The sequence below is a fragment of the Bombina bombina genome, chromosome 4, assembly GCF_027579735.1.
Source record: "Bombina bombina isolate aBomBom1 chromosome 4, aBomBom1.pri, whole genome shotgun sequence".
Taxonomy (NCBI): domain Eukaryota; kingdom Metazoa; phylum Chordata; class Amphibia; order Anura; family Bombinatoridae; genus Bombina; species Bombina bombina.
Genome location: NC_069502.1, coordinates 856895040 through 856921923, shown reverse-complemented (window position 1 = coordinate 856921923; position 26884 = coordinate 856895040). Strand labels below are relative to the sequence as shown.

The 26884-nt window shown below is 36.9% G+C and overlaps 1 protein-coding gene across 1 annotated transcript in view; it reads left to right on the top strand.

The window, feature by feature from the left end:
* The first annotated feature begins 14045 nt into the window (after positions 1–14045).
* LOC128657303 (gastrula zinc finger protein XlCGF8.2DB-like) overlaps positions 14046–26884 on the top strand; it is a 37900-nt gene continuing 25061 nt past the window's right edge. The window contains exons 1-3 of the mRNA XM_053711594.1: positions 14046–14100; positions 15775–15914; positions 22200–22307. Of these exons, the coding sequence (XP_053567569.1) occupies positions 15863–15914; positions 22200–22307 (160 nt within the window). The 5' untranslated portion in view covers positions 14046–14100; positions 15775–15862. The remainder of the gene's footprint in view (positions 14101–15774; positions 15915–22199; positions 22308–26884) is intronic.

The window sequence follows — 26884 nt, the reverse complement described above, 5'->3', positions numbered from 1 at the left end:
AGCCAAACAAGGAGCCATAACTGGAGAACTCATTAATATCGACCACTTAATGGGTGCAATTCAGGTAGAAGCCATTACCAGAAACCAGGCTAAACAACAAAGTGAGCCTAACCTGGTACAATGGAGTCAGGATTCTCCTAGTGAGGACCTGATCTCTAGTCAAAAGGAAGACCCCATTATAGGTATCTTCTATAAACACATAGAAGATCCTGAAAGCAACCCCATCTCAAAAGAGGACGGTATTGGCAAGGAAGATCTTAGAATCCAAAAATAGAAATATATTAAGGTGCGCTAGGACAAATGATATCAAACACCCCCTTTATAGACAATATCCCTAATGATTGTCTGAGATATACAATTTAAGAAAGAAGGGTTAAAGGAGGGCGCTAAAAGCCAAAGATATCAACACTAAGATTGAAATTTAACAATATTTATTTAAAACAATATATTTAAAACATATATGAAGATTATATAAAAGGGACGTCTCCCTGTGGAATATAAAATAAAATTTATTACAGCTGAATTGCTAATACAATCAACTTGAAATCAAATTAAACCATTACATATACGGCTCTATTAAAACAACTTAATATGAGAGGCAAATAGCTGTGTGGAAATTGCTAAATAGCGTTAACCTGCTGCTAGCAACTATCTTCGCCACAAAAGGAAACAAAGTAACTAGGTCATCTAGGAGGTAACAAATACATGCTAACAGTGACATGTCTGTTCACTAAATGGGTAGAGTGCATCAGTGCACCTCACAATAGTGCTGAAACATGCACAGCATTGCTCATCAACCACGTGTTTTCCAGATTAGGTTTACCCCAGCTAATCGAATCCGATCAGGGGACCCACTTCACTAGCGAAGTGATGACCAAGATATGGAAAATACTAGGAGTCAAAAGAAAGCTCCATATTGCATATAGAGCTGCCTCAAGTGGTGGTGTAGAGTGTTACAACCAATCTATTGTAAAAATCCTCAAAAAGTGTGTGAGTGAAACAGGTAAAGACTGGGATGTAAAATTACCTTTAGTCCTAATGGCATTAGGAGCAACTCCAAGTAGTGTTACTAAGATGTCACCTTTTGAGTTGATAACTGGTAAAAGAGTTTTTCTACCTCAACATCTACTGTAATGTACATCAGACCAGAACTTGATAAATACACATCAATATGTGGAGAACCTAAGAAAGCACCTGCAATATGCCTTTGCTCAAAGGAACATAGAAAAGTCTGAAACTGCCGCTAAAACCTTTTATGATCGCAAAACATCCAAAAAGGAATATAAAATAAATGATAACGTTTATCTTTATAACTTTGGAAGAGATCAGGTTAAGGAGAAGAAATTTCTTCCGTCATGGAAGGGTCCATTTGTCATTACTGACAAAATATCTCCAGTTGCCTATAAAATTAGGATACCTAAAAGTGATGCATTTATAGATAAATGGGTACATATTAACCAGTTGTGAGCGTGCCATCCTAGATCCCAACTACATGTCATAGAGGGAGAATGAAGTATCATATCCCCAAATACACTAAAGAAATATTGTAGTTTAAAGATGCCTAGCTAACAAGCATGAGGACTCAAAAATAACGGACTCTCTTCATAAAAAGATTGTCTATGGTGGATACCGTCAGTACACTCACCAAGTACCACTGACTTTGAGCCAATTCCAATACATGTGTCCTACATATATTTGAATTGGAAGAGGGATTTTATGTCAGGGTATGGCTGAGTGGCATTGGATATCACATAATTTAATATCTCATGTAGCTAATATCTACTATGAATTGATTAAGCTGCATGGTGAACAAACGCTGGAATGGGTGATATCAACCCCTCCCTTTTGTTCTCAACTACAGACTTGTAGAACAAAAGAAATAGACAGGACTTCTAAGAGAACAAACATTGGTCCCAAGCTATAAGAGATAATGTCACATCTCAAGAGCCTTTGATCACGGTCTCAGAAGAGAGGTAATTACTAATTAATTATTGTTGTATAGCCTTCCCAGATTGAAATCTCTAAATTAATTTAGTCTAAGAAATTCATTAATTAGATTACAGGAACCCCTGTTGAGAGGCAGCCGAAAGGTCTACAATTTGAGATACCTTTCCAGGATGACCAACAATTTAGATGTCTATTATCTCAGTGTTAAATTGTCCCATGCTGAGTTTTAGATACAGATAAGGAATCTGAACTCAAGTTACCTACAAACATATGGGAAGTTGAAAGCCTAAGAATCAAGATTTCAAAATATCTTAACCTATGTACTTTTGATAACAAATTATCTACATAGTTCTTAGATAAATTAATGTATACCACAGACTGCCTGAATAATATAGATAATGATCTAAGAGATACATCACATGTTACATACTCTGTTGGATAATGAATTAAACATAAATAACTGCATTGGTATATATAAAATGTTTAAGTTATTTCAAAATAAATACATTTTTCTTTGTTTTCCAGAAATCTAGTGAACATTACAGGGAAGAATCTGATGTGAAGACGAGGTTTCTAAATAAGATACTATAAGTTAATATATAAATGCATCATATATTTTGAGTAGTGATGCACCGAAATGGAAATTCTGGACCGAAACCGAATCCGAAAATCCGGGATGCACTTGGCCGAAAACCGAAACTGATACCGAAAATTTATTTTTTCAAATTATTTTTTTTTTAGTTTTTTTTTTTTGCATAATTAGAGCCAATAAAAAAAGCCCACACTTTTATTGAAAGTAACACACTAAAATTGGACAAAAATATCTTAAAACAATAATATGCTACACAATAATTTTACCAAGAAAAAAAAAACAGGCAAAAAATGCAATTTTCGACCAAAATGACCAACATTTTGTTGCATCCCTACTTAAAACAATTAGAAATATCAATATACTGTTTTATTCTTCATTTAGTACTATGTTACAATCATATTTAACAGTTTTTTTTTACCAATTATCCAAATAAAGTATAATCCTAGAAAACTCATTGTATGCAGAACAGTAAGTGAAGTAATAAACTTAAACAGCAGCTCTAGGCTAGCATCAAATTTGAAATATGCTACACAATAATTTTACCGAAACTAACAGGCAAAAGAACCGAAAACCGAAATAGCCAAAAATGCCATTTTCGGCCGAATCTTTCTGCGGACGAAATTTCGGTGCATCCCTAATTTTGAGCCCATGTCTTAAACGCTGTTGGGACATATATTAATAAATAACTATAATGCTCATGTATGTCTATGATATAAGATGTGACTAGGAAATGAAATATGTACCAGTATGTCAAATGAACTGATATACAAGATAAGTCAGATAAACATATATATTTTATTGATTTATACCACTAGTCCATCATAAAAATGTGATTTTAATACATCTTTTAAAACATTTAAAATGTATAGGAATTACTTTGTGATATGGTACTAGAAATATGCTCATGTTTAGTCTATAGATACATGCTAAGTTATATTAGATGGGACATGTATGTTAACCAGATAAGTTTATTAATATCAGGAAATAGTGAGTATATTAAATATACAATTAAAAGATGTAGTAAGCGGTTAGCAATATTGATAGTGAGACAGCATTTCTAGTTATCTGCTGCCCCCTAATGGACTAAGACTGGTATGATTCCAGTAAACCAAGAGATGTTCAGATCCGAGGGCCTATCAGACAAGCTCCATGGAGCATATCCAAACATTCACCAATGATTCGAATAAAAAGGGGTGGGGTGTATCACGTGAGATAACCTCATGCAAAGGGATAGAAGGGGTCTTTGCGTGCTAAAATTTTGACTGATAACTTTGCTGCCTTTTTGGGACACACTCACTATAAGCAAAATTAGGCTACCTTTTCATCCATATTGCAAAAATGCCTAAAAGGGCTGTTTCATATATTTAAATCAAAGGTATTCTATAGCTATAGTTTAATTAAAGCTGGTGATTTAAGAGGGCACTTTATATTTTAAGTTCATGTCCATAGTCCTGTGTAAATTAGAACCAGTCATATTCAATGCTAGATAATCTTGTTTGCTAGATAAAGGTTTTTAAGTATTTCATATCTTTAAGTCAGGCTTATTATTGTAAGTAAATCTCTCTGGTGTTTATTAAGTTATTTGCAGCTATTGTGAGATATTTCAAAATTGGTTATATTAAATCCCTGATAGTTATTAATAAAGCATTGTTAAGCTAATAGTCCATATTCTGATATTTGGAGTGAAGCTGGATAATTATAGACTGTGCTGGAATTCTCATGCGTGGTGTTTATTGTAAGTAAGGTCCATTTTAGAGAAATATTTTTTATTTACTCTGATGTATAGAATATTGTAACAAAATAAGCATATATATTTGATTTGTAATCTAGTCTCTACTTAATATATTCAATGTGTTTATAAATTTAACTAATCTTAAGAATTTAGGAATAAATATTAAATTTCAATTGTTTCGCATATACATTTTAATTGGAGGTGATTTTAAAGAAAATAATAAATCAATTGTATTATAACCCTGGTATATACTGACACGTGTATCAAGATGGAAGATAAAAAAAAACTCACGTTGTCTGAGGACTTCTTCTCTATTCCCCCCTCTGGGGTGTCTTTGAACAACTTGTATACACTGAAATGCCAAAAGTGAACTGTCAGCATTGTGTTCCCGTTTGAAATGTAGGGAGATGGGAGTAGTTGACTCAGGGTCATCGATTGCTCTCAGATGTTCAAGGAACCGATCTTTGAGAGCTTGTGTAGTTGAACCTACATACTGCTTACAGCACCCCCTGCAGGTCAAGAGGTACACTACAAAACAGGAATTACATGTGGAATGCTGATGCATTTGATACATTTTACCTGTAACCTGTGAAATTAATTCTGTACCAAAAATGGCATATGAGCAGGACTTACATCTCCTGCTATTACATTTAAAGAAGCCTGGTTTCAAAGAAAGCCAGTGTGATTTCTTATACCCTGGCAGCATAGACGGAGATAAAGTGTTCCCTAAGGTTTTAGCCTTTCTGGACACAAAAGAACAACCTCAGTTAACAAATTCTCTAAGTTTATCATCAGTTTCTAAAACAGGTAAAGAATCTCTGATGATTCCAAAAATGTTATGGTATTCACTACTGTAAGTGGTGATAAACTTAGGTTTGTTTTTCATGTCTTGTGATCTCTTTCTGTGGATTAAAAGAGAACTTCTCTTCAAGAGATCTACTTGCTTCTTAGTTTCTAAAAGAGTTTCCTTTTTATAACCCCTCTCCACAAACCTGTCTGTAAGATCTCTAGCATGTAATTCATATTTCTCTGTAACAGTGCAATTACGCTTAACCCGCATATACTGGCTCTTGGGAATTGCATTTACAGTATGTTTGGGATGACAGGACGCAGCACTTAGAATTGTATTGCCCGCCACAACTCGTTCTACCTCAACTCGTTTTTTATTTACATTAGATTTCAACAATATATCCAGATAAGCAACACTTTCTATGTTGTACATGTAGGTAAATGCAAGATTGAGATCATTCTCTTGTAAATGACTCACAAATGAAGGAATCATTTCCTCAGGACCTTTCCAAGCAAAACGAAGGTCATCTATGTAGCGACCAAAAAAAAAAAAAAAGAGGACATTCTCTCGAAAAAGGACTACCATCTCCAAATACACGGAAAAGCTCCCACCAACCTAAATACAGGTTGGCATAAGAGGGAGTAAATTTTGCTCCCATAGCAGTTCCACACCTCTGGAGATAGTAGTTCCCCTCAAACATGAAAAAATTATGTGTAAGCAGAAAATCTATAGATCTCAAAATAAATGATTTCACTACCTCACTATAATCATTAGCCTTAATACCCTTGTCTTGGGGAATAGACGTATACAAGGAAACAACATCAATAGATACAAGGGAAAAACCTTCTTGCCATTATATGGCTTCAATTTGTCTAATGACATCACTAGTATCCTTGATGTAGCTTTTTAAATTTAAGACCACTGGTTGTAAATAGCAATCAATCAACTCAGACAGAGGTTCAATTAATGAGCCAATCCCTGCCACAATGGGACGACCGGGTGGGTTCTGAAGACTTTTATGAATTTTAGGCAGATAATGAAACATTGCCACTTTTGTATGTTTTACCATTAAGAAATCCAAATTTTTCTGTGTTATAACACCATTGTGGAAAGCCCAATCTACAACTGAGTGCAGTTCTTTTTGATAGACAAAAATGGGATTGTAAGGTAACCTTTCATATACCTCTGTGTCTGACAACTGCCTAACAGCTTCTGCAATATAATCAATTTTGTCTATCATTTTTTGTAGCAATTAATGTTTTTGCAACTATATTTTTAACAACTAAAATAATGATTTTGCATTTCATCCTAGTAGTTGATTGTAGACTTCCTTAATTCCCCCTTTTAATCCATTAACAGAATAGTCTTTTTGTTACTCAGGTGTATGAGATAATAGTACCTGATCTTTAATTGGTGTTGGGGGAGGAGCTTTGACTACAAATCAAGTGTGCCATTACTTGCTTAGCACAGGTCATTGATAAAGTATAATAAGTATGAATTACGAAACATGTTTGACCTATTTTTCGTTTTTGTACTCTGATATTTTGGGTGCAGGTGCTTATTAAAAACTTTGCTTTTTAACTTTGAGAGAGTCTGCTGGATCTTTCTGGGTGCTGCCTTTTGTTCTGGATATATTATTATGTTATTACATTTACTTTTTTTTACTTGGTAACCTTTGTACAAATTTAGCTCCTTTCCATGACAAAAAGTATGCTCAGAAGCATGCACATGTCTGCAGCACCGTATATAGAGCACACTCCCCAGACTACCTCAGTAAACGTATACTCTCATGATAAACATTGCTGCCATATATAATGTTTGCTACTGTGCCTATCTCAGTATGCTCTCATGATAAGGACTACTACCATGTATAAAGTTTGTTCCTCAGCCTACCATAGTATGCTCTTTTGACAAGCACTGCTGCCATATATACAGCACACACTTGTGCCTTCCTCAGTATGCTCTCATGACAAGCACTACTGACATATATACAGCACACTCCTGTGCCTACCTCACTATGCTCTCATGACAAGCACTACTGACATATATACAGCACACTCCTGTGCCTACCTCAGTATGCTCTCATGACAAGCACTGCTGCTATATATACAGCACACTCCTGTGCCTACCTCAGTATGCTCTCATGACAAGCACTACTGACATATATACAGCAGACTCCTGTGCCTACCTCAGTATGCTCTCATGACAAGCACTACTGACATATATACAGCACACTCCTGTGCCTACCTCAGTATGCTCTCATGACAAGCACTACTGACATATATACAGCACACTCCTGTGCCTACCTCAGTATGCTCTCATGACAAGCACTGCTGCTATATATACAGCACACTCCTGTACCTACCTCAGTATGCTCTCATGACAAGCACTACTGCTATATATACAGCAGACTCCTGTGCCTACCTCAGTATGCTCTCATGACAAGCACTGCTGCTATATATACAGCACGCTCCTGTACCTACCTCAGTATGCTCTCATGACAAACACTACTGCCTTATATACAGCACACTACTGTACCTACCACAGTATGCTCTCATGACAAGCACTGCTACCATATATACAGCACACTCCTGTGCCTACCTCAGTATGCTCTCATGACAAGCACTACTGCTATATATACAGCACACTCCTGTGTCTTCTTCAGTATGCTCTCATGACAAACACTGCTACCATATATACAGCACACTCCTGTGCCTACCTCAGTATGCTCTCATGACAAGCACTGCTACCATATATACAGCACACTCCTGTGCCTACCTCAGTATGCTCTCATGACAAGCACTGCTGCTATATATACAGCACACTCCTGTACCTACCTCAGTATGCTCTCATGACAAGCACTGCTGCTATATATACAGCACACTCCTGTACCTACCTCAGTATGCTCTCATGACAAGCACTGCTGCTATATATACAGCACACTCCTGTACCTACCTCAGTATGCTCTCATGACAAGCACTGCTGCTATATATACAGCATACTCCTGTACCTACCTCAGTATGCTCTCATGACAAGCACTGCTGCTATATATACAGTACACTCCTGTGCCTACCTCAGTATGCTCTCATGACAAGCACTGCTGCCATATATACAGCACACTCCTGTGCCTACCTCAGTATGCTCTCATGACAAACACTGCTGCTATATATAGAGCACACTCCTGTGCCTACCTCAGTATGCTCTCATGACAAGCACTACTGCTACCATATATACAGCACATTCCTGTGTCTACCTCAGTATGCTCTCATGACAAGCACTGCTACCATATATACAGCACATTCCTGTGCCTACCTCAGTATGCTCTCATGACAAACACTGCTACCATATATACAGCACGCTCCTGTACCTACCTCAGTATGCTCTCATGACAAGCACTGCTACCATATATACAGCACACTCCTGTGCCTACCTCAGTATGCTTGAATGACAAGCACTGCTGCTATATATACAGCACACTCCTGTGCCTACCTCAGTATGCTCTCATGACAAGCACTGCTACTATATATACAGCACACTCCTGTACCTACCTCAGTATGCTCTCATGACAAGCACTGCTGCTATATATACAGCACACTCCTGTACCTACCTCAGTATGCTCTCATGACAAGCACTACTGCTATATATACAGCACACTCCTGTACCTACCTCAGTATGCTCTCATGACAAGCACTACTGCTATATATACAGCACACTCCTGTGCCTACCTCAGTATGCTCTCATGACAAACACTGCTGCTATATATACAGCACACTCCTGTGCCTACCTCAGTATGCTCTCATGACAAGCACTGCTACTATATATACAGCACACTCCTGTACCTACCTCAGTATGCTCTCATGACAAGCACTGCTACCATATATACAGCACACTCCTGTGCCTACCTCAGTATGCTCTCATGACAAGCACTGCTACCATATATACAGCACACTCCTGTGCCTACCTCAGTATGCTCTCATGACAAGCACTGCTGCTATATATACAGCATACTCCTGTGCCTACCTCAGTATGCTCTCATGACAAGCACTGCTGCTATATATACAGCACACTCCTGTACCTACCTCAGTATGCTCTCATGACAAGCACTGCTGCTATATATACAGCATACTCCTGTACCTACCTCAGTATGCTCTCATGACAAGCACTACTGCTATATATACAGCACGCTCCTGTGCCTACCTCAGTATGCTCTCATGACAAGCACTGCTGCTATATATACAGCACACTCCTGTACCTACCTCAGTATGCTCTCATGACAAGCACTGCTACCATATATATTGTACACTCCTGTGCCTACCTCAGTATGCTCTCATGACAAGCACTGCTACCATATATACAGCACACTCCTGTGCCTACCTCAGTATGCTCTCATGACAAGCACTGCTACCATATATACAGCACACTCCTGTGCCTACCTCAGTATGCTTGAATGACAAACACTGCTACCATATATACAGCACGCTCCTGTACCTACCTCAGTATGCTCTCATGACAAGCACTGCTACCATATATACAGCACACTCCTGTGCCTACCTCAGTATGCTTGAATGACAAGCACTGCTTTCATATTTAGAATGTGCTTCTAACCATACCTTAATCGTACTGTCTAGCGAAATAAAGTCAGTATAATTTTTAAATCCATGACCCTATAACGTTTAATTGTTGCCATCCTGCTGTGTCTGCTGCTCTCTTCAAAGCTAATCTCTTATTTTAAAAGGGATATGACCCCCCCCCCAAAAAAAAAAAACTGATTCAGACAGAGAAAACAATTTTAAAAAAAGTTTCCAATTTACTTCTATAATCAAATTTGTTTGTTCCCATCATATTCTGTACTAAAGAAATACCTAGGTAGCATCTGTAGCACTACACGGCCGGAAATAGTGCTGCCATCTAAAGCTCTAGCAAATGGTTAACATTTTAGCAAAACTGCTGCCATATAGTGCTCTAGAAACGGGCCGGCTCCTAAGCTTACATCCATGCTTTTCAACACAAGAGACTAAGAGAACAAAGAAAAAATGATAATAGAAGTAAATTAGAAAGTTGTTTAAAATCCCAAGCTCTATCTGAATAATGAAAGAAAAAATTGGGTTTCATATCCCTTTACAGGTGCCAGTTGCTGATGCCCTGCACATTTACACTGGGTGCCACCATCTTGGAGTGTAGGTATCCTCGCACCCTGGGACAGTAGCCGTGCGCATTCACAGAACAGTGATGTTGCCGGCTTTTTACCATCTGTACTGTGCACCTGGGTTTAGTGTGTATTGATAACCCCTGGAGATTTACATTTGTGCAGCCGCTGCATTGCTCTATATTATTCATGTGGCTTTTTATACAAAGTTATTTAACTATAAAACCTCACACACTGTATTGTGTGATAATCTGAAGCGTACAATACTGCTGTGAGAAAACTCCAATATGGTGTTACCCTGTATTAAAAGGCAAATCTACAGCATTCAGCACCTGTAAAAAGGTGAAATATGAGTAAATATGGTGAGTAGTGACCATTGTGTTGTAGTTGTGCCCAGCGGTTTAATGTCCCTTTAATGATAAATAGTGATGGTTATCAGCACTACGGAATTTGGTGGCACTATACAAATAAATGATAATAATAATAATAATAATAATATTATATTGTCTCATATAAGGTCAATCTGTAATGATCTATGTCTATGACAGTACAAAAACGCAGTGGGACAACAACAGTAGAAAACTTCATTAGAACAAAAGTAAAACCCCTGATTTAGTGCTCCCTGTATGTGTTCAACAACACCACATACACATTATAGTAACTACACAGCTCTGTGCCTATAAACCTTATTAAACCCCTGATTTAGTGCTCCCTGTATGTATTCAACAACACCACATACACATTATAGTAACTACACAGCTCGATGCCTATAAACTTTATTAAACCTCTGATTTAGTGCTCCCTGTATGTGTTCAACAACACCACATACACATTATAACAGCTCTGTGCCTATAAACCTTATTAAACCCCTGATTTAGTGCTCCCTGTATGTATTCAACAACACCACATACACATTATAGTAACTACACAGCTCTTTGCCTATAAACCTTATTAAACCAGTAAATCTATGCTGTTGCGTTACAACCCCATCACACTAGAAACATTGTGTAATCCAAAATATGTTAAAAAAAAAATAAACAAATATACAACCTGCTTTAACCATTTTTAAATATCATTAGCTAAAATAAGCTTATATTAAAAATGTTCAATTGTTATTGCACAAATGTTCATTAAATACATTTATGTTAAATTATGCAATGAATTTGTGCTTTGGATGTCAGAAAATTATATAATATTAGAAACTATTTCAATGCCCACACCTGGATTGCAAAATTTTCTTAGGCGAACACTGGTGTCCCTTTAAAGTAATCAGATCCCTAAGGTTACTGGTTGGTTACTGTAATTCTGATGACAAAACCAGGTGACATGCATGTGACGTCCTGCTTACCTCTGTGTGCATCAGGAAGGTCTGAGGTTTGGTTCTTAGTCTTGTCAGACATTATCTTGTTCAGCACAACTGAATTTTGTCAGATATTCTTATAATGTTTCTCCTTTACTGTATTGTACGTGATCTTCAAAATAACAGAGAGAGGTCTCACATAGATAATCGTAAAAGGGGAAATATTGTGAATTTTGGATGCCCAACACCCATATTTGAGCATCATAAACAGATCAGGATTCAGATGTCACTGTTTGGTCACAAAGGAATTAAAGGGCCACTAAACCCAAAATTTTTCTTTCATGATTCAGATAGAGAATAGAAATTTAAACAACATTACAATTCACTTCCATTATTTATTTTGCTTAATTTTTTAAATATCCTTAGTTGAAAAAAAAGCAATGCACATGGTGAGCCAATCACACGATGCTTCTATGTGCAGCAACCAATCAGCAACTAGTGAGCATATCTAGATATGCTTTTCATCAAAGAATATCAAGAGAATAAAACAAATTAGATAATATAAGTAAATTAGAAAGATGTTTAAAATTGCATTCTCTTTCTAAATCATAAAAGAAAAAATGTGGCTGGCATGTCCCTTTAAAGTGAATAAAACGGATTAATCCAATAGGACATAGTGATTATCAAAAATAAACCAATCTGACTATACATATTGTATATGTCACTAATTACAGATCTTTAACCCTTACATTTTCAATAATCATTGTTAATGTCTTCTACATCTCCTGTATCTGTCTCACCGACATGTCTCCTCCCCAGCACCTTATATACAGACATTTAACCCTATAGAGAGATTATCTCTGCTTTACATACGCCGCCCCCTCCTATAGCATTATGTAGAGATATACAGTACTATAGAGATGTCCCATATGTCTTAATTGCACACCCCAGCACCTTATATGAACACATTTAAATGCTCACACACAGCACCCTGTCTAGTACTGTACATATAGATATATAATATGATAGAGAAGTTCCCTCTGACTCACATATGCTGCCCTCCCAGTACCTTATATACAAATATATAGTATTTTAGAGGTTCCCTGTGACTGACAAACAACTCCCCAGTACATTATATACAGACACGTATAAATAAGTTTTCTTTGACTCACACATACAAAGCTACCTTATATACAAATATTTAAAGGGACACTGAACCCAATTTTTTTTTTCTTTTGTGATTCAAATAGAGCATGAAATTTTAAGCAACTTTCTAATTTACTCCTATTATCACATTTTCTTCATTCTCTTGGTATCTTTATTTGAAATGCAAGAATGTAAGTTTAGATGCCGGCCCATTTTTGGTGAACAACCTGGGTTGTCCTTGCTGATTGGTGGATAAATTCATCCACCAATAAAAAATTGCTGTCCAGAGTTCTGAATAAAAAAAATAAAGCTTTGATGCCTTCTTTTTCAAATAAAGACATCAAGAGAATGAAGAAAAATTAATAATAGGAGTAAATTAGAAAGTTGCTTAAAATTGCATGCTCTATCTGAATCTGGAAAGAAAAAATTTGGGTTCAGTGTCCCTTTAATATTATAAAGATGTTCCCATTGACTCACACGCACAAAGCTACCTCCCCAGTACCTTATATACAGATATATAATATTATAAAGAAAGAGGTTCCCTCCCGTTGACTTATACACACAACCTCCTCCCTAAGTACTTTACAAAAATATATATATTATAGAGAGGTTCCCTCTGTCTCACTCATACACAGCTCCGGTACCTTATGTGCAGAAACACTACAAAGCAGTTACCTCTGTCATATGTACATTGCTTTCTCGTAATTTAAAGGATCTCATTATAGCCCTGTATATAGCAGTAACAAAGCTACACGCAAACTTTACAAAGACACACAGCTAAACACACATTAGTAGATGGCTGATTTACTGACCTGGTTAGTAACAGCTTACAGTGAACACGAACTACCCGGATACAAATAAAAACCCTTAAAGTACTTTGACCCGTGGCATCACTTGCATGGGACACGGAAACGTGAAAATCCCAAAAGAACTACAATACCCAATATGCACATTACACATAGCGTCAACAAAACAGATACATTAACTGCTGTTGTAATCTTTGCAGGAATCTGAAGCAATCAGTAAGCGTCCATTGGAGTAAGAGGCGGGATCACGAGTTTGATTGACATTGGGTTCAGTGATGCGTGAGTTTGTATATCTTACTCCCTCTAGCGGCTATGTAGTGATATAACGAAATGTGACTGAATTCTCTTCCGGGATATCATATGTGTATAAATGTCACTACATGGAACAACATTTTATTATTAATTGTACTGAGTCTAATTTCTGCAAATATTTCACAGCATTCAGCAATGTTTTGATTATATATCTGTTCTGTCAACAAGTTATGTAAATGAATGGTGGGTATTGTAGTTCTTTCGGGATAATTCACGTTTCCTCGTCCCATGCTAGTGACGTCACGGCAAACATGATGATTTCCTTGGATCCCCTGTTTCCGGGTTGTTTGTGCTCACGATCACTATAAGCTGCGTAACTAACTAAACAGGTCAGTAACGTAGCCATATAATAATGTGTGAGTAACCTTATGTGTGTATGTAGATGTTTGTGTAGTTTTATTTCATATACAGGGGTTTAAAGATACATTTATTTTGTTCTGCACAGTAAATCATGACGAGAAAACACTTTCTATGAGAGAACCTCTAGTATGCTTATGTCTTGTGCATAAGCTGGAGATGGCGCTGTGTATGAGTGAGCCAGATGGAACATCTCTATAAAATATATCTGTAAATAAAATACTGGGAGGGGTCTTTGTGTGTTACTCATAGGGGGTTCTTATATAATATTATATATGTACATAAGATACTGGGGAAAGTAACTGTGTGTAAGTCAGAGTCAACTTATTTATAATACCATATATTCTGTATATATAAGGTACTAGGAAGAGGGCTGTATGAGGCAGAAGCAACCTTTCTATAATATTAAATAACTTCTGAGAAGGGGGCTGTGTGTGAGAGTCAGATGGAACCTCTCTATAATATGAAATAACTATATATAAGGTACTGGGGAGGGGGCTTTGTGTGTGAGTCAGAGGGAACCTCTCTATAATATTAAATAACTATATATAAGGTACTGGGGAGGGGGCTTTTTGTGTGAGTCAGAGGGAACCTCTCTATAATATTAAATAACTATATATAAGGTACTGAGGAGGGGGCTGTGTGTGAATCTGAGGGAACCTCTCAATATTATGAGGTGCTGGGGGAGTTAGTTGCCTGATAAAGGTAAATAATAATTGGGGGGATTTTTCTCACACTGACACCCGCTGCAATGTAGTATGCAACTGTAGAGACACAAAATATAATTCTTTTTAGAGGATTGTCACCAATTTGGACACGTTAACGTTATATAAAAAAAAAAGGATTCACTGCTCTTGAGATTTAGGAAATTGCAACTCCCATGCTATTTTATATAATGTAAGTTATAGAAAATCACTCAAAAACTTTTTTTGCATTTCATATGACTTTCTACTTATATGGTTATCAGTGCAAACTAGTTTCTGAACAGACTTAGCCCTTTGGAGAAAAAAACTGCATATAATCTGCGTAGGTAATTCACAGAAAAAAATACTCAGTGATGTGTGAGTTTGTATATCTTGCTCCCTCTAGCGGCTGTGTAGTGATATAACGGAATGTGGCTGAATTCTTCCTGGATATCATATGTGTATAAATGTTACTATATGGAACAACATTTTATTATTAATTGTATTGCGTCTAATTTATGCAAAGATTTCACAGCATTCAGCAATGTTTTGATTATATATCGGCTTTGTCAACAAGTTGTGTAAATGCATGGTGGGTAATTCACAGAAGAAAATACTGGCATTGATGTTTAAATATAAAGATGTGCCAAAGGTTGAAAAAAAACTTCTGCACAGGGGTATCAAGTGGCTCAGAAAGAGAAAGGTTAAAGATCTGTTATTAATTTCATAAACAAATATGTGTTGTTAGAGCAGTTCATTTATATATTGATTTATATTTTTGATAATCACTGTCTCCTGTTGGATTAGTCAGTTCTATTCACTTTAATTTCTTTGTGACCAGAGTGACATCTGAATCCTGGTCTGTTTGATTCTTAGATATGGATGCTGGGCATCCACAATTCATGTTTCCCCTATGACAGTGAACTGTACATGAGACCTCTCTCTCTCTTCCGCTATGTTTAGGCTCCTGTTATTGTGAAGATCACGTACAATACAGATCACTGTGTTTGCCAGTAAAGGAGAAACAAATTCAGTTGTGCTGAACAAGACAATGTCTGATAAGATCGAGAACCAAACCTCAGACCTTCCTGATGCACACGGAGGTAAGCAGGACGTCACATGCATGTCACCTGGTTTTGTCATCAGAATGGGTTAATATATGTAGTTAATAACCAGGAATCTCAATCTGTTCACCTTAAAGGGACACTTTGGTTGGTAGTATGCTCAATGTGTACAGAAATTTCTACTGATCACTGTTTAAAAACCTGCTTTAGCCTTGTTTTTAAAGAGACATTGTACACTAGATTTTTCTTTGGATAAATGTTTTGTAGCTGATCCATTTAAATAATATTGTGCTGATTTTCATTCTTGTTATCTTGTTATCCCGGCGTCAAGCCGGAATGATAGGGAAAATCCCAGAGCAGAGAAAGTTTGTGAGATGAGGAAGGGGCACTCACCACAGGCAGGACAGAAAAACAACAACAGCAGAGCAGTCTAAGGATGAACCACTAGAATGGTCAGGCAGGCAGGGTCTGGCAACAGCAAAGCAGTCCAAGGATAAACCACTAGAATGGTCAGACAGGCAGGGTTTGGTAACAGCAAAGCAGTCCAAGGATAAACCACTAGAATGGTCAGGCAGACAGGGTTTGGCAGCCGTAAAGCAGCCCAAGGATAAACCACTAGAATAGTTAGGCAGACAGGGTTTGGTAACAGTAAAGCAGTCCAAGGGCGCACCACTAGAATAGGCAAGCATGGTTTGGCAACAGTAGAGCAGTCCAGCAGTTTAAGGATTAAGGCAGGTAGAGTAGTCAGACAGGCAGGTTCAGCAACAGTAATTAATCCAGCAGTTTAAGGGTTAAGGCAGGTAGAGTAGTCAGGCAGGTTCAGTAACGATATTAGGCACAAGAAAGAACGATCTGTCACACCCAGTAGTACGCAAAGTAACACCTATACTTGGGCAGTGACAGATCGTTCTAAAAACATTTAAATAGGCGCAGATTCGCGCCACTGAGCTCCGACCGGCATCCGGAGCGTGCGACGATGACGTCGGCGCCCCACGCATCTGGAGCCGACACTGCCCCTGACAACGAGCAGGGAAAGAGACGCCGTGCCCCTAGCAACGGCTAGAGCGGCACGGCGTGACAGTTTGTATATTTGTTTTTTGTAACCCATTTTGCATTACACAGTGTTTCTTGTGTGATGGGGTTATAAAATACTAGTATACTGCTGACCTCCAAATGTCCCTTTAATTAACTAAATACAGTGTTCTCCCCAGGACTTTTTAGTGAGTGCACCACCCAGCTGATTTTACTGATCACCAGGTTAAAATTATAGCCAATGTTAAGATAATTTAAGCTAATATTAAAAAGTATCATTAAATACATTTATATAAAATCATGCTATTAATTTTGTTTTTTTGATAGCTGAAAATATTATATTAGAAAATCTTCTACTGCTTCCACTCGGTTATGTCATGATACTTCCTGGTTACTTCATAATGCCACCCGTTTGGCAACATCTTCTGTGCAGAACACTGTCATATTTAAAAGCTTAATAAGGTTTATAAGCACAGAGATGTGTAGTTACTATAATTTGTATGTGGTGTTGTTGGTCACATACAGGGATCACTAAATGAGGGGTTTAATAAGCTTTATAGGCACAGAGCTGTGCAGTTACTATAATGTGTATGTGGTGCTGTTGGTCACATACAAGGAGCACTAAATGAGGGTTTTAATAAGGTTTATAGGCACAGAGCTGTGTAGTTACTATAATGTGTATGTGGTGCTGTTGGTCACATACAAGGAGCACTAAATGAGGGTTTTAATAAGGTTTATAGGCACAGAGCTGTGTAGTTACTATAATTTGTATGTGGTGTTGTTGGTCACATACAGGGATCACTAAATGAGGGGTTTAATAAGGTTTATTGGCACAGAGCTGTGTAGTTACTATAATGTGTATGTGGTGTTGTTGGTCACACACAGGGAGCACTAAATGAGGGGTTTAATAAGGTTTATAGGCAGAGAGCTGTGCAATTACTATATTGTGTATGTGGTGTTGTTGGTCACATACATGGAGCACTAAATCAGGGGTTTAATAAGGTTTATAGGCACCGAGCTGTGTAGTTACTATGTGTACGTGGTGTTGTTGGTCACATACAGGGATCACTAAATCAGGGGTTTAATAAGGTTTATAGGCACCGAGCTGTGTAGTTACTATGTGTATGTGGTGGTGTTGGTTACATACAGGGAGCACTAAATCAGGGGTTTAATAAGGTTTATAGGCACAGAGATGTGTAGTTACTATAATGTGTATGTGGTGTTATTGATCACTACAGAGCACTAAATCAGGTGTTTTACTTGGGTTCTATGAAAGTTTATGGTTATGGTCCAACTGCGGTTTTAATACTGTCATAAACGTAGCTTATTACAGATTCATCTCATATGAGTCAATAAATAACCATCACTATTTAGCATTAAAGGGATTCTGAACCACTGGACCCAAATACAGCACAATGGTTACTACTGACCATGTTATTGTTTTTCTTCATCTGCCTGCAGCTCCCCTTAGAGCTGTTCTCTTATTTCACCCCTTTACAGGTGCTGATTGGTGAATCTGTATTCTAATACTGGGATCCACCATCTTGGAGCATTTTCACAGCTGTATTGTTCAAGTTAGCACACATTATACAGATAATGTACAGTTCCTGCTCAGTCATGCACACTAAACCCTCATACACAGTACAGATGTTAAAAAGCCGGCAACATCTGTGACCTGAAAATGTGCACTGCTTCTGTCACAGGGGGAATACATGTGCTCTAGTGCACACAGTGTAAAGATGCAGATGGTTTAAGTAAGAGAACAGCTACAGACACAGGGGGACACACAGTATCATGGTTATTAGTAACCATTTATTTGTAGTTGTGTCCTGCTGCTTGTGTTCATTTAATTTCACTTACCTGATGCTACAGTGTCACAGCTGTATCTGATAATCATAAATATCTGCTACCAATGAAAATCAAACTAAAAAATGTCTGTAGGTGAAAAGGCAACAAATAAACATGTTATAGGGATATGGATGTCAAAATGAGTCATCGTTCAGGTAGAGAGTGGGATTAAAGGGATATGAGACCCATATTTTATTTAGTTTATGATTCAGATAGAGCATGCAATTTCTAATTTACTCCTATTATCAAATTTTCTTAGTTATCTTGGTATCTTTTGTTTGAAAAGCGAGAATGTAAGCTTAGGAGCTGTCCCATTTTCGGTTCAGCACCTGGGTAGTGCTTGCTGATTGGTGGCTAAATCACAAAAGAAAAAAAATGGGTTTGATATCCCTTTAAGGTAGACTCAGGAGCACCCTTTATATATGGCAGCAGTATTTAACCTCGCTTTCGCATTGTCAGGAAGCATTGTGCTCAAGAGAGCGCTCTTCCATAGGCTCCTATGGGAGCCTCGTTATCATGCCATCAGAGACCAATAACATGCCAGATATTCCTTATATCATAACTAGAGCACAGGTGAAATAATCAGCTAATGGGTGAGAGCAAGTTAGTAACCATGGTTACTGACCAGCTGATTATTTCACCTGTGCTCTAGTTAAGATATAATGAATATCTGGCCTGTTAAGGGTCCTGAGGACTGGAGTTGAGAAACACTGCCATAGACTGCAATATAAAGACACTTTTCAGTGCCGTTTTTTTTCTAACACCCCACACCCACCAACTTTAACCCCTTAGTGACCAGAGCACTTTTCAATTTTCTGTCCGTTTGGGACCAAGGCTATTTTTACATTTCTGGTGTGTTTGTGTTTAGCTGTAATTTTCCTCTTACTCATTTACTGTACCCACACATATTATTATATTCCGTTTTTCTCGCCATTAAATGGACTTTCAAAAGATACCATTATTTTCATCATATCTTATAATTTACTATAAAAAAATTTTTTTGCAAGTTATAGGGCAGTAAGTACAAGTAGCTCTTTGCTATTTCCAAACCACTTTTTTTCAAAATTAGCGATAGTTACATTGTAACACTGATATCTGTCAGGAATCCCTAAATAACCCTTGACATGTGTATATATATTTTTTTTAGTAGACAACCCAAAGTATTGATCTAGGCCCATTTTGGTATATTTCATGCCACCATTTCACAGCCAAATGCGATCAAATAAAAAAATCGTTCCCTTTTTAACAAACTTTTTCACAAACTTTAGGTTTCTCACTGAAATTATTTACAAACAGCTTGTGCAATTATGGCACAAATGGTTGTAAATGCTTCTCTGGGATCCCCTTTGTTCAGAAATAGCAGACTTTTATATGGCTTTGGCATTGCTTTTTGGTAATTAGAAGGCCGCTAAATGCTGCTGCGCATCACACGTGTATTATGGCTAGCAGTGAAGGGGTTAATTAGGTAGCTTGTAGGGAGCTTGCAGGGTTAATTTTAGCTTTAGTGTAGAGATCAGCCTCCCACCTGACACATCACACCCCCTGATCCCTCCCAAACAACTCTATTCCCTCCCCCACCCCACAATTGTCCCCGCCATCTTAAGTACTAGCAGAGAAAGTCTGCCAGTACTAAAATAAAAGGTATCCTTTGTTTTTTTTTTGTTTTTAATATTTACATATGCTGCTGTGTAGGATCCTCTACCTTATTGGGAGCCATCTTGGGCTGCCAGTACCGAGTTTACAATAAAATAGATTTTTTTTTTTTATTATTTTTTCTGTAGTGTAGCTTCCCACCCCCCCAACCCCCCCAAAAGACTAACCCCCTCCCAGATCCCTTAGATAATTTTTTTAAGCATTCCCTCCCCCCCCCCCCTTTCTCCCACTTAAACACAATTTTTTTTCTGTAGTGTAGCGGTTCCCACCCGCTCCCTCCCCATGCACGCGCCTGCCCGCCGTGAATGCGTGCGTGCCCCCGATCCCGCCCCCCTCTTACTAATAGAAACCATCTATGGCCGCCCACCCGCCTCCCAGACCAGCTCCCACCCACCAACGATACCGGCCATCAATGCCCGGTGCAGAGAGGGCCACAGAGTGGCTCTCTCTGCACTTGAGGGGTAAGAAAGGTTATTGCAGGATGCCTCGATATCGAGGCATCACTGCAATAACCGAAAAGCGACTGGAAGCGATCAGGATCTCTTCCACCTCTTTCCAAGACCGATGACGTACGCCGTACTTCCTTGGTCATTAACTGTATTTTTTTTTAAGGACGTACGGCGTCGGTCATTAAGGGGTTAAAGCCCCAAAACTGCTTAGTGGAGTTGTTGTTTATTAAAAAAACTATAATACCCTCTATTTTGAGGGCCTTTGGAGCACTTTTAGAAAATAAACCATAGATTTGATCTCTGGTCAATTTTCTGAGCGCCAATTGCTACTGCCAGCTGGCTGTAGCAATAATCTGCCACTTGTAATGGCTGGTTATGTATCATGCGTCCGCATATGGGCAAATTTGCCCGTTTGCAGACGCTCGATAATTTAGCACTCCACTTGTAATCTAGCCCTTAAAGGGAGATTAATCTCACAGTGTTTAATCTCCCTTTAAGGTGGATCATGGAGTTAGATGCATACAAAATTACTACAATGTTCATAGATGGTCCCTATTAAAGGGCCATAATGCCCAAATGTTTAAACACTTGAAAGTGATGCAGTATAGCTGTAAAAAGCTGACTTGAAAATATCACCTGAACATCTCTATGTAAAAAGAAAGATATTTTACCTCAAAAGTTCCTTAGTAGCCACATCCCATTGTAAAGGATTTCTAAGCAGCATATCAGTATGTCTGTTCCAGGACAGCCGAAGGGTTGAGCCTCGTGCACTCTCATGTTATTTCCCTATTCAGTGTAAGGAAGTTTACTATGAAATCTCATGAGAGTTAAGTGAAATCTCATGAGATCACAGTAAAAGAGTTCATGACCTCAGCACTGTTGATGCTGATTGGCTGCTGTTCATTTCTTCATTTATTTTTTTTATAGCTGGGCTGCAGCTGAGTATAACTTTTTACACAGAAGTTACTCTGCTGAGCTGAGGAAATTGTGAGGTAAAATATCTTCCTTTTTTACATAGAGATGCTCAGGTTATATTTTCCTGTCAGCTTTTTACAGTTATACTGCATCAGTTTCAAGTGATTTAGCATATGAGTATAATGTCCCTTTAACTCTTTTAAGATGGAACATACTTTTTTTATATATATATATATATAGTTGTGCCTTATTCTTTATGTGAGATTTTGTATTATTATTATTATTATTATTATTAATTAAATTAATTTGTGCCTGTTTATTTCCAAATAAAGAAAGAAAATAATATCAAAAAGTAAAAACTTCTGTTATATAAGTTTGTTACACCCTGTACTGTGCACTATCATGTAACTTCCTGCTGTAATTACAGGGCATCTAGAGGAAAACCCGGGCACTGGGCTATTAAATGTGAAGGAAGAGGATGAGACAGATGACATGAATAGTCATCAGACTGAAATACATTGGTCCCTCCCTACCGGTGAGTAGTAATACGTGAGAGTCTGCCGGGGCTGTGCACCCAGTTACTTACTGCCCTTGTAGTTTACTGTCTGCTTTATAAGTGCCGATAACAACATGAGTTTAACCCTTGTTTAGTTCATGGTGTAGTTTTATACTGGAATATAGAGAATCACACCCCAGACTAAAGACCTAAAGCTAAAAAGCAAAAGAATAAATGGAAAGAACCACAGTGTGTATATAGTAATTTTGTCTGTCTGGAAAATATATAAAAAGTGCAATGAAATAGAACCTAGATCATGGAATATAAAAACTGAATCTGCTTTATTTGTGCAAAGATAACGCTGATATAGTGAAAGTTGAGATAACAGACAATCTGTGTGTGAGACGTCAGCTGAAAGCCTCTGATAAGTGTCAGAGTATATGAATAGGTGACACAAATAAAATCAAATACACATCTGCACTGCTGGCTAAACAGGAAATATGCTGTTTTAAAGACTCTTACAACTCCTCATGGATTGACCCCATGTGGTGAGTATGAGACAAAAAGTCTGGCAACTGAAGTTACTGAAAAGTTAGAATGTTAGGATAATACAGTGAAGGCCCATGACTTACATTATGATTTCAAAACAACTATATATATTTTAATGGATATGAGATGTATATTTATGTGATATCAAACATTAACATCTAAATATATATATATATATGGAAAGTAAAAGATTGAATGATATATATATATATATATATATATATATATATATATATATATATATATATATATATATATATATATATATATTTTGAAGGCATGAATATCTTAGCCTCTGTGTGTTTAAGAACATGAATAGATGTTTATGGACCTGAAGAGAAGTGATTATTAACATTTATTTTTATTTCAGATCGACATAAACAGGATTTATGTATTCAGGAAGAAATACACAGAAATGTCACATACTATATCTGGGTGGATGCAAATATCAGGAGTTTTAAATACTACCAATCTGGAGATATAAAAATAAGCTGTTATTTGCAAAGAAATGCCAGAATACTGATAAAATTATAATGCATTTTAAGCTAATAATTAGCAGTGTTAAATTACCTTAATATAATAAAATGTTAATAATATAACATATTTGGTATCAGAATAATCAGAAAAAATAACCTAATATTAACCATCTGTAATTGGGGTTATATATGATTAATGCAGAGAGTGTGATCTGATTAAATAACCATTTTATAAAAAAAAAAAAAATTAACTTGCTTAAAAATGTCAGAAATGCTGTATTGTATTGCTATGTTGTACTGTATGCTGCCACCTGGTGTTATGTTGCGAGAACTACAGCCAGAAGGTTCTTTCTGGCTGTTAAAAATGAAATTTCCAAGGGCCAATCCGATTTAGACTTCCCAGATAACCAATGGGAAGGTCAGCTCCCGTCGTGCCACCCACATGATGTCATCAATGATTATATAATGGGAGTGTTGAATGCACAAGAGAGAGTTGTCTGTAACTTGTTGAAAATTAGTGATCTGATTTTGGCTGCGATATACCTAAAAAAAAAAAAAAGTTCACTTCAGCAAGGAGCTTAAAACTTATCCTTGATTTGTGCAAAAACCTTCTTTCAAATGAGATGACCTAAAGACCGCTACGAATTGGTTCAAAATTGGTGAAGTATATTGTATTTTAAATTGGTAGTTATAAGCCTAGGTATTGTTCAAATCTGTGTCTGAATTGGCTAAGTAACTCATCTATACAAGTTCTGATATTGTCGGTTAATTTTGTATTAGGATAAATTGCAGTTAAATAGCAGAATATATATTTTATCCTATTGTTTTATAAACACTGTTTAGAATTGTATTGCTTGGATGTTAAAGGTTTTTAGTCCCATTGTGTTAAATAAATAAGGCTGAATTGTGAAGGTATATTGTTCTGGGTTTTGTAAGAAGAATAGCATATCTTAAGAGTTGGTTCTAACGCATATAAACTTTTATTTAGTTTCCTTTTATTGCAAATATAGTTCAATATGTTTATGGATATTAACTAAATAAAAGAATTCAGATATTTATATTAATTGTATGGTCTAGTAGGTGCATGGTTGATAAGGGTTTCTATTTCTTTGTATTGTGTTTATAACCCTGCCATAAACTTATATATATTATTTGGATAGCACTGCTAAGATTTTCATAAATATACTGACATAATAATTGGAGGCACTTTTTCTGAGATTTATTAATATTCCATCATAATTGATATAATATATTTGTAAGTAAATAGAAATTATTATAAAGGAGAAAAAAAAAAAAAAAATTCATATTTCGATATTAATATTTTGAAGATATAATTTTTTTTGAAAAGTTGAAATATTAATTTTCATATTTCGAGATTGACATTAATATCTTGAAATATTATTAAAGATTAATTTTGAAAAATTAATAAAAATATTAATTTGTCATATTTCAAAATTAATCAAAAATATTGATTTTTCATATTTTCAAAGTTAATCAAAAATATTAATTTCTCATATTTTGGAATATTAATTTTTCATATTTCAAAATTAATAATATTTTTTTGAAATATAAAAATTTTCCTTCTCTCTTTTTATTGGCAAAAATTGTATTAGCGTTTTAGTTTAACTAAGTACTAAACCAATATAATAATGTCTGTAGCCAGAAGTGACTCATTTAATTCTATACATAGCAATGAAATTGGTCCCATAACCATACCTATTACTAAAGGTCAGGTCCTTAAGAAAGATATCTTAAGTTACATTAAAGGGAAGTTAAATATTGCTGGTGAATTAAATGATTTTGTGGATATGCTTGAAACTAGGGCTAAAAATATTACCGTTAATAATAATATGTGGAATGAAGAGAATGAATTCTTCCAGGAATTATTAATGATTAATCAATGCAAAGATCCCAAAAAGCGAGAAAAACTAATACTAAAATCTTGGCCCCTTTTAATATGCATAATTGACGAAATGTCGTTTTGTGTCACAGACAAACGATTGCAAATACAGGAGCTAGAAAATAGTATTCGTTCCTCGCGCAGACGCGAAGAGGGTTTAAAAATAGCCAAAAATAAAATGGATGAATTTGCCCAAAACCTAGCCACCTTAGATAAGCACAATATGGACTTAATCGCGCAGATACAAGATTTAAATAAACAGCTTGCGCAAAGCCAGAGAGAATTAAGCGATTTCAAAAGGTCATATCGCCATAATGAAAACCCCTATATTAGCAATGAGAATAATACAGATAATGCTAACTCCTTTAGCGAACGCGTCAGGGACGAGGTACGAAAATATATAGAACAACATAGACAAATGACCCCTAACGGGTCAGAAATAGATTTCCCAAATAGGCAATCCCCTCAGGATGTAAATCCAGAGGACAGCTGTAGCGCAGCTGATGCAGGGGAGGGAAACTCTAACAGAGAATCCCAAAATAAGTCTGATAAAGTCTATGATTCACATAAAATAATCACCTTTGTACAACGCGCAGTACCTATATTCTCCAATAAGGGAACAACATCTGTAATTGATCATTTACAGGCTTTTGAAAATGCGTTAGCTATAATGAATGTTACAAGTGAGAAATTGAAAATTGAATTTCTACCTTGGGTATTTGACAGTAAGCATCACAAATTCTTTGCCTCACTAAAGGATATGAATATTCATTCCTGGAATGGGGTAAAACAACAATGCAGAAAAGAATTCGGGCAATATCGCACTAAAACTGCCGCGAAAATAGCGGTATATGGTTTAAAGTGTCGTGCGAATCAGAGTCCAGTCGAATTCCTTTCTGTATTGAAAAATGCGTACAGTATGGCTGAAGATAATCCCAGATTTGATGGCTCAGAATTGGTAAATTTATTTTTTGAAGCATTGCCTACACCCATCAAAATCAACTTAGCTAGAGATTTTGATGAGGACTGCTCATTGGAATGGCTGATCAAAGAGAGTACGAAGTTATACTCTATTCAGCAGTCCAGTGAGCAGGGGGTTAAAAAGGAATCAAAACCCAAAATTGTAGCAGAAACTAGGGTGTCACCTAAACCCCTCAATTTGGAGTCTAACAAGAGAACTTATGCAGAGGTGGCCAGTCAAAACAGGCCATCTCCACAGAGGTTTAATTCTGCCCCTCCCCCTACACAGGTTGAGGCGCAGGGAGACTATAACCAAAGTGGGGGACATAATCAGGTGAATAATTACTCACAAAGAGAATACTCACCAAATAATTGGTATCCGCGCAAGGGTAGATACAATAGACGGCGAAGATATTCTCAGGGTAACCAGACACCCCAGGTATATAATGCTCCCCAAAGTACTAATGCTGAACCCCAGGGGCAACCACGCCAGAATAGAAATAGTGGCCCTGATTCTGAGGGAACCCAATGGTCCAGGAATCAGTACAATGGGGCACCAAGAGATAGGCCCAGGGGTAGAGGTAACTTGTACAATCAGGTAGATATGCTGTTTACCCAATTAAATCGGTTGAGCGAACAAATCGCTAATATGAGTCAAAAATCTACGGCTCAGCAACCGAACAATACTTTTTTAGGGGTACAGCCAGTGGTCAGCAGTGGACCACAGGCAC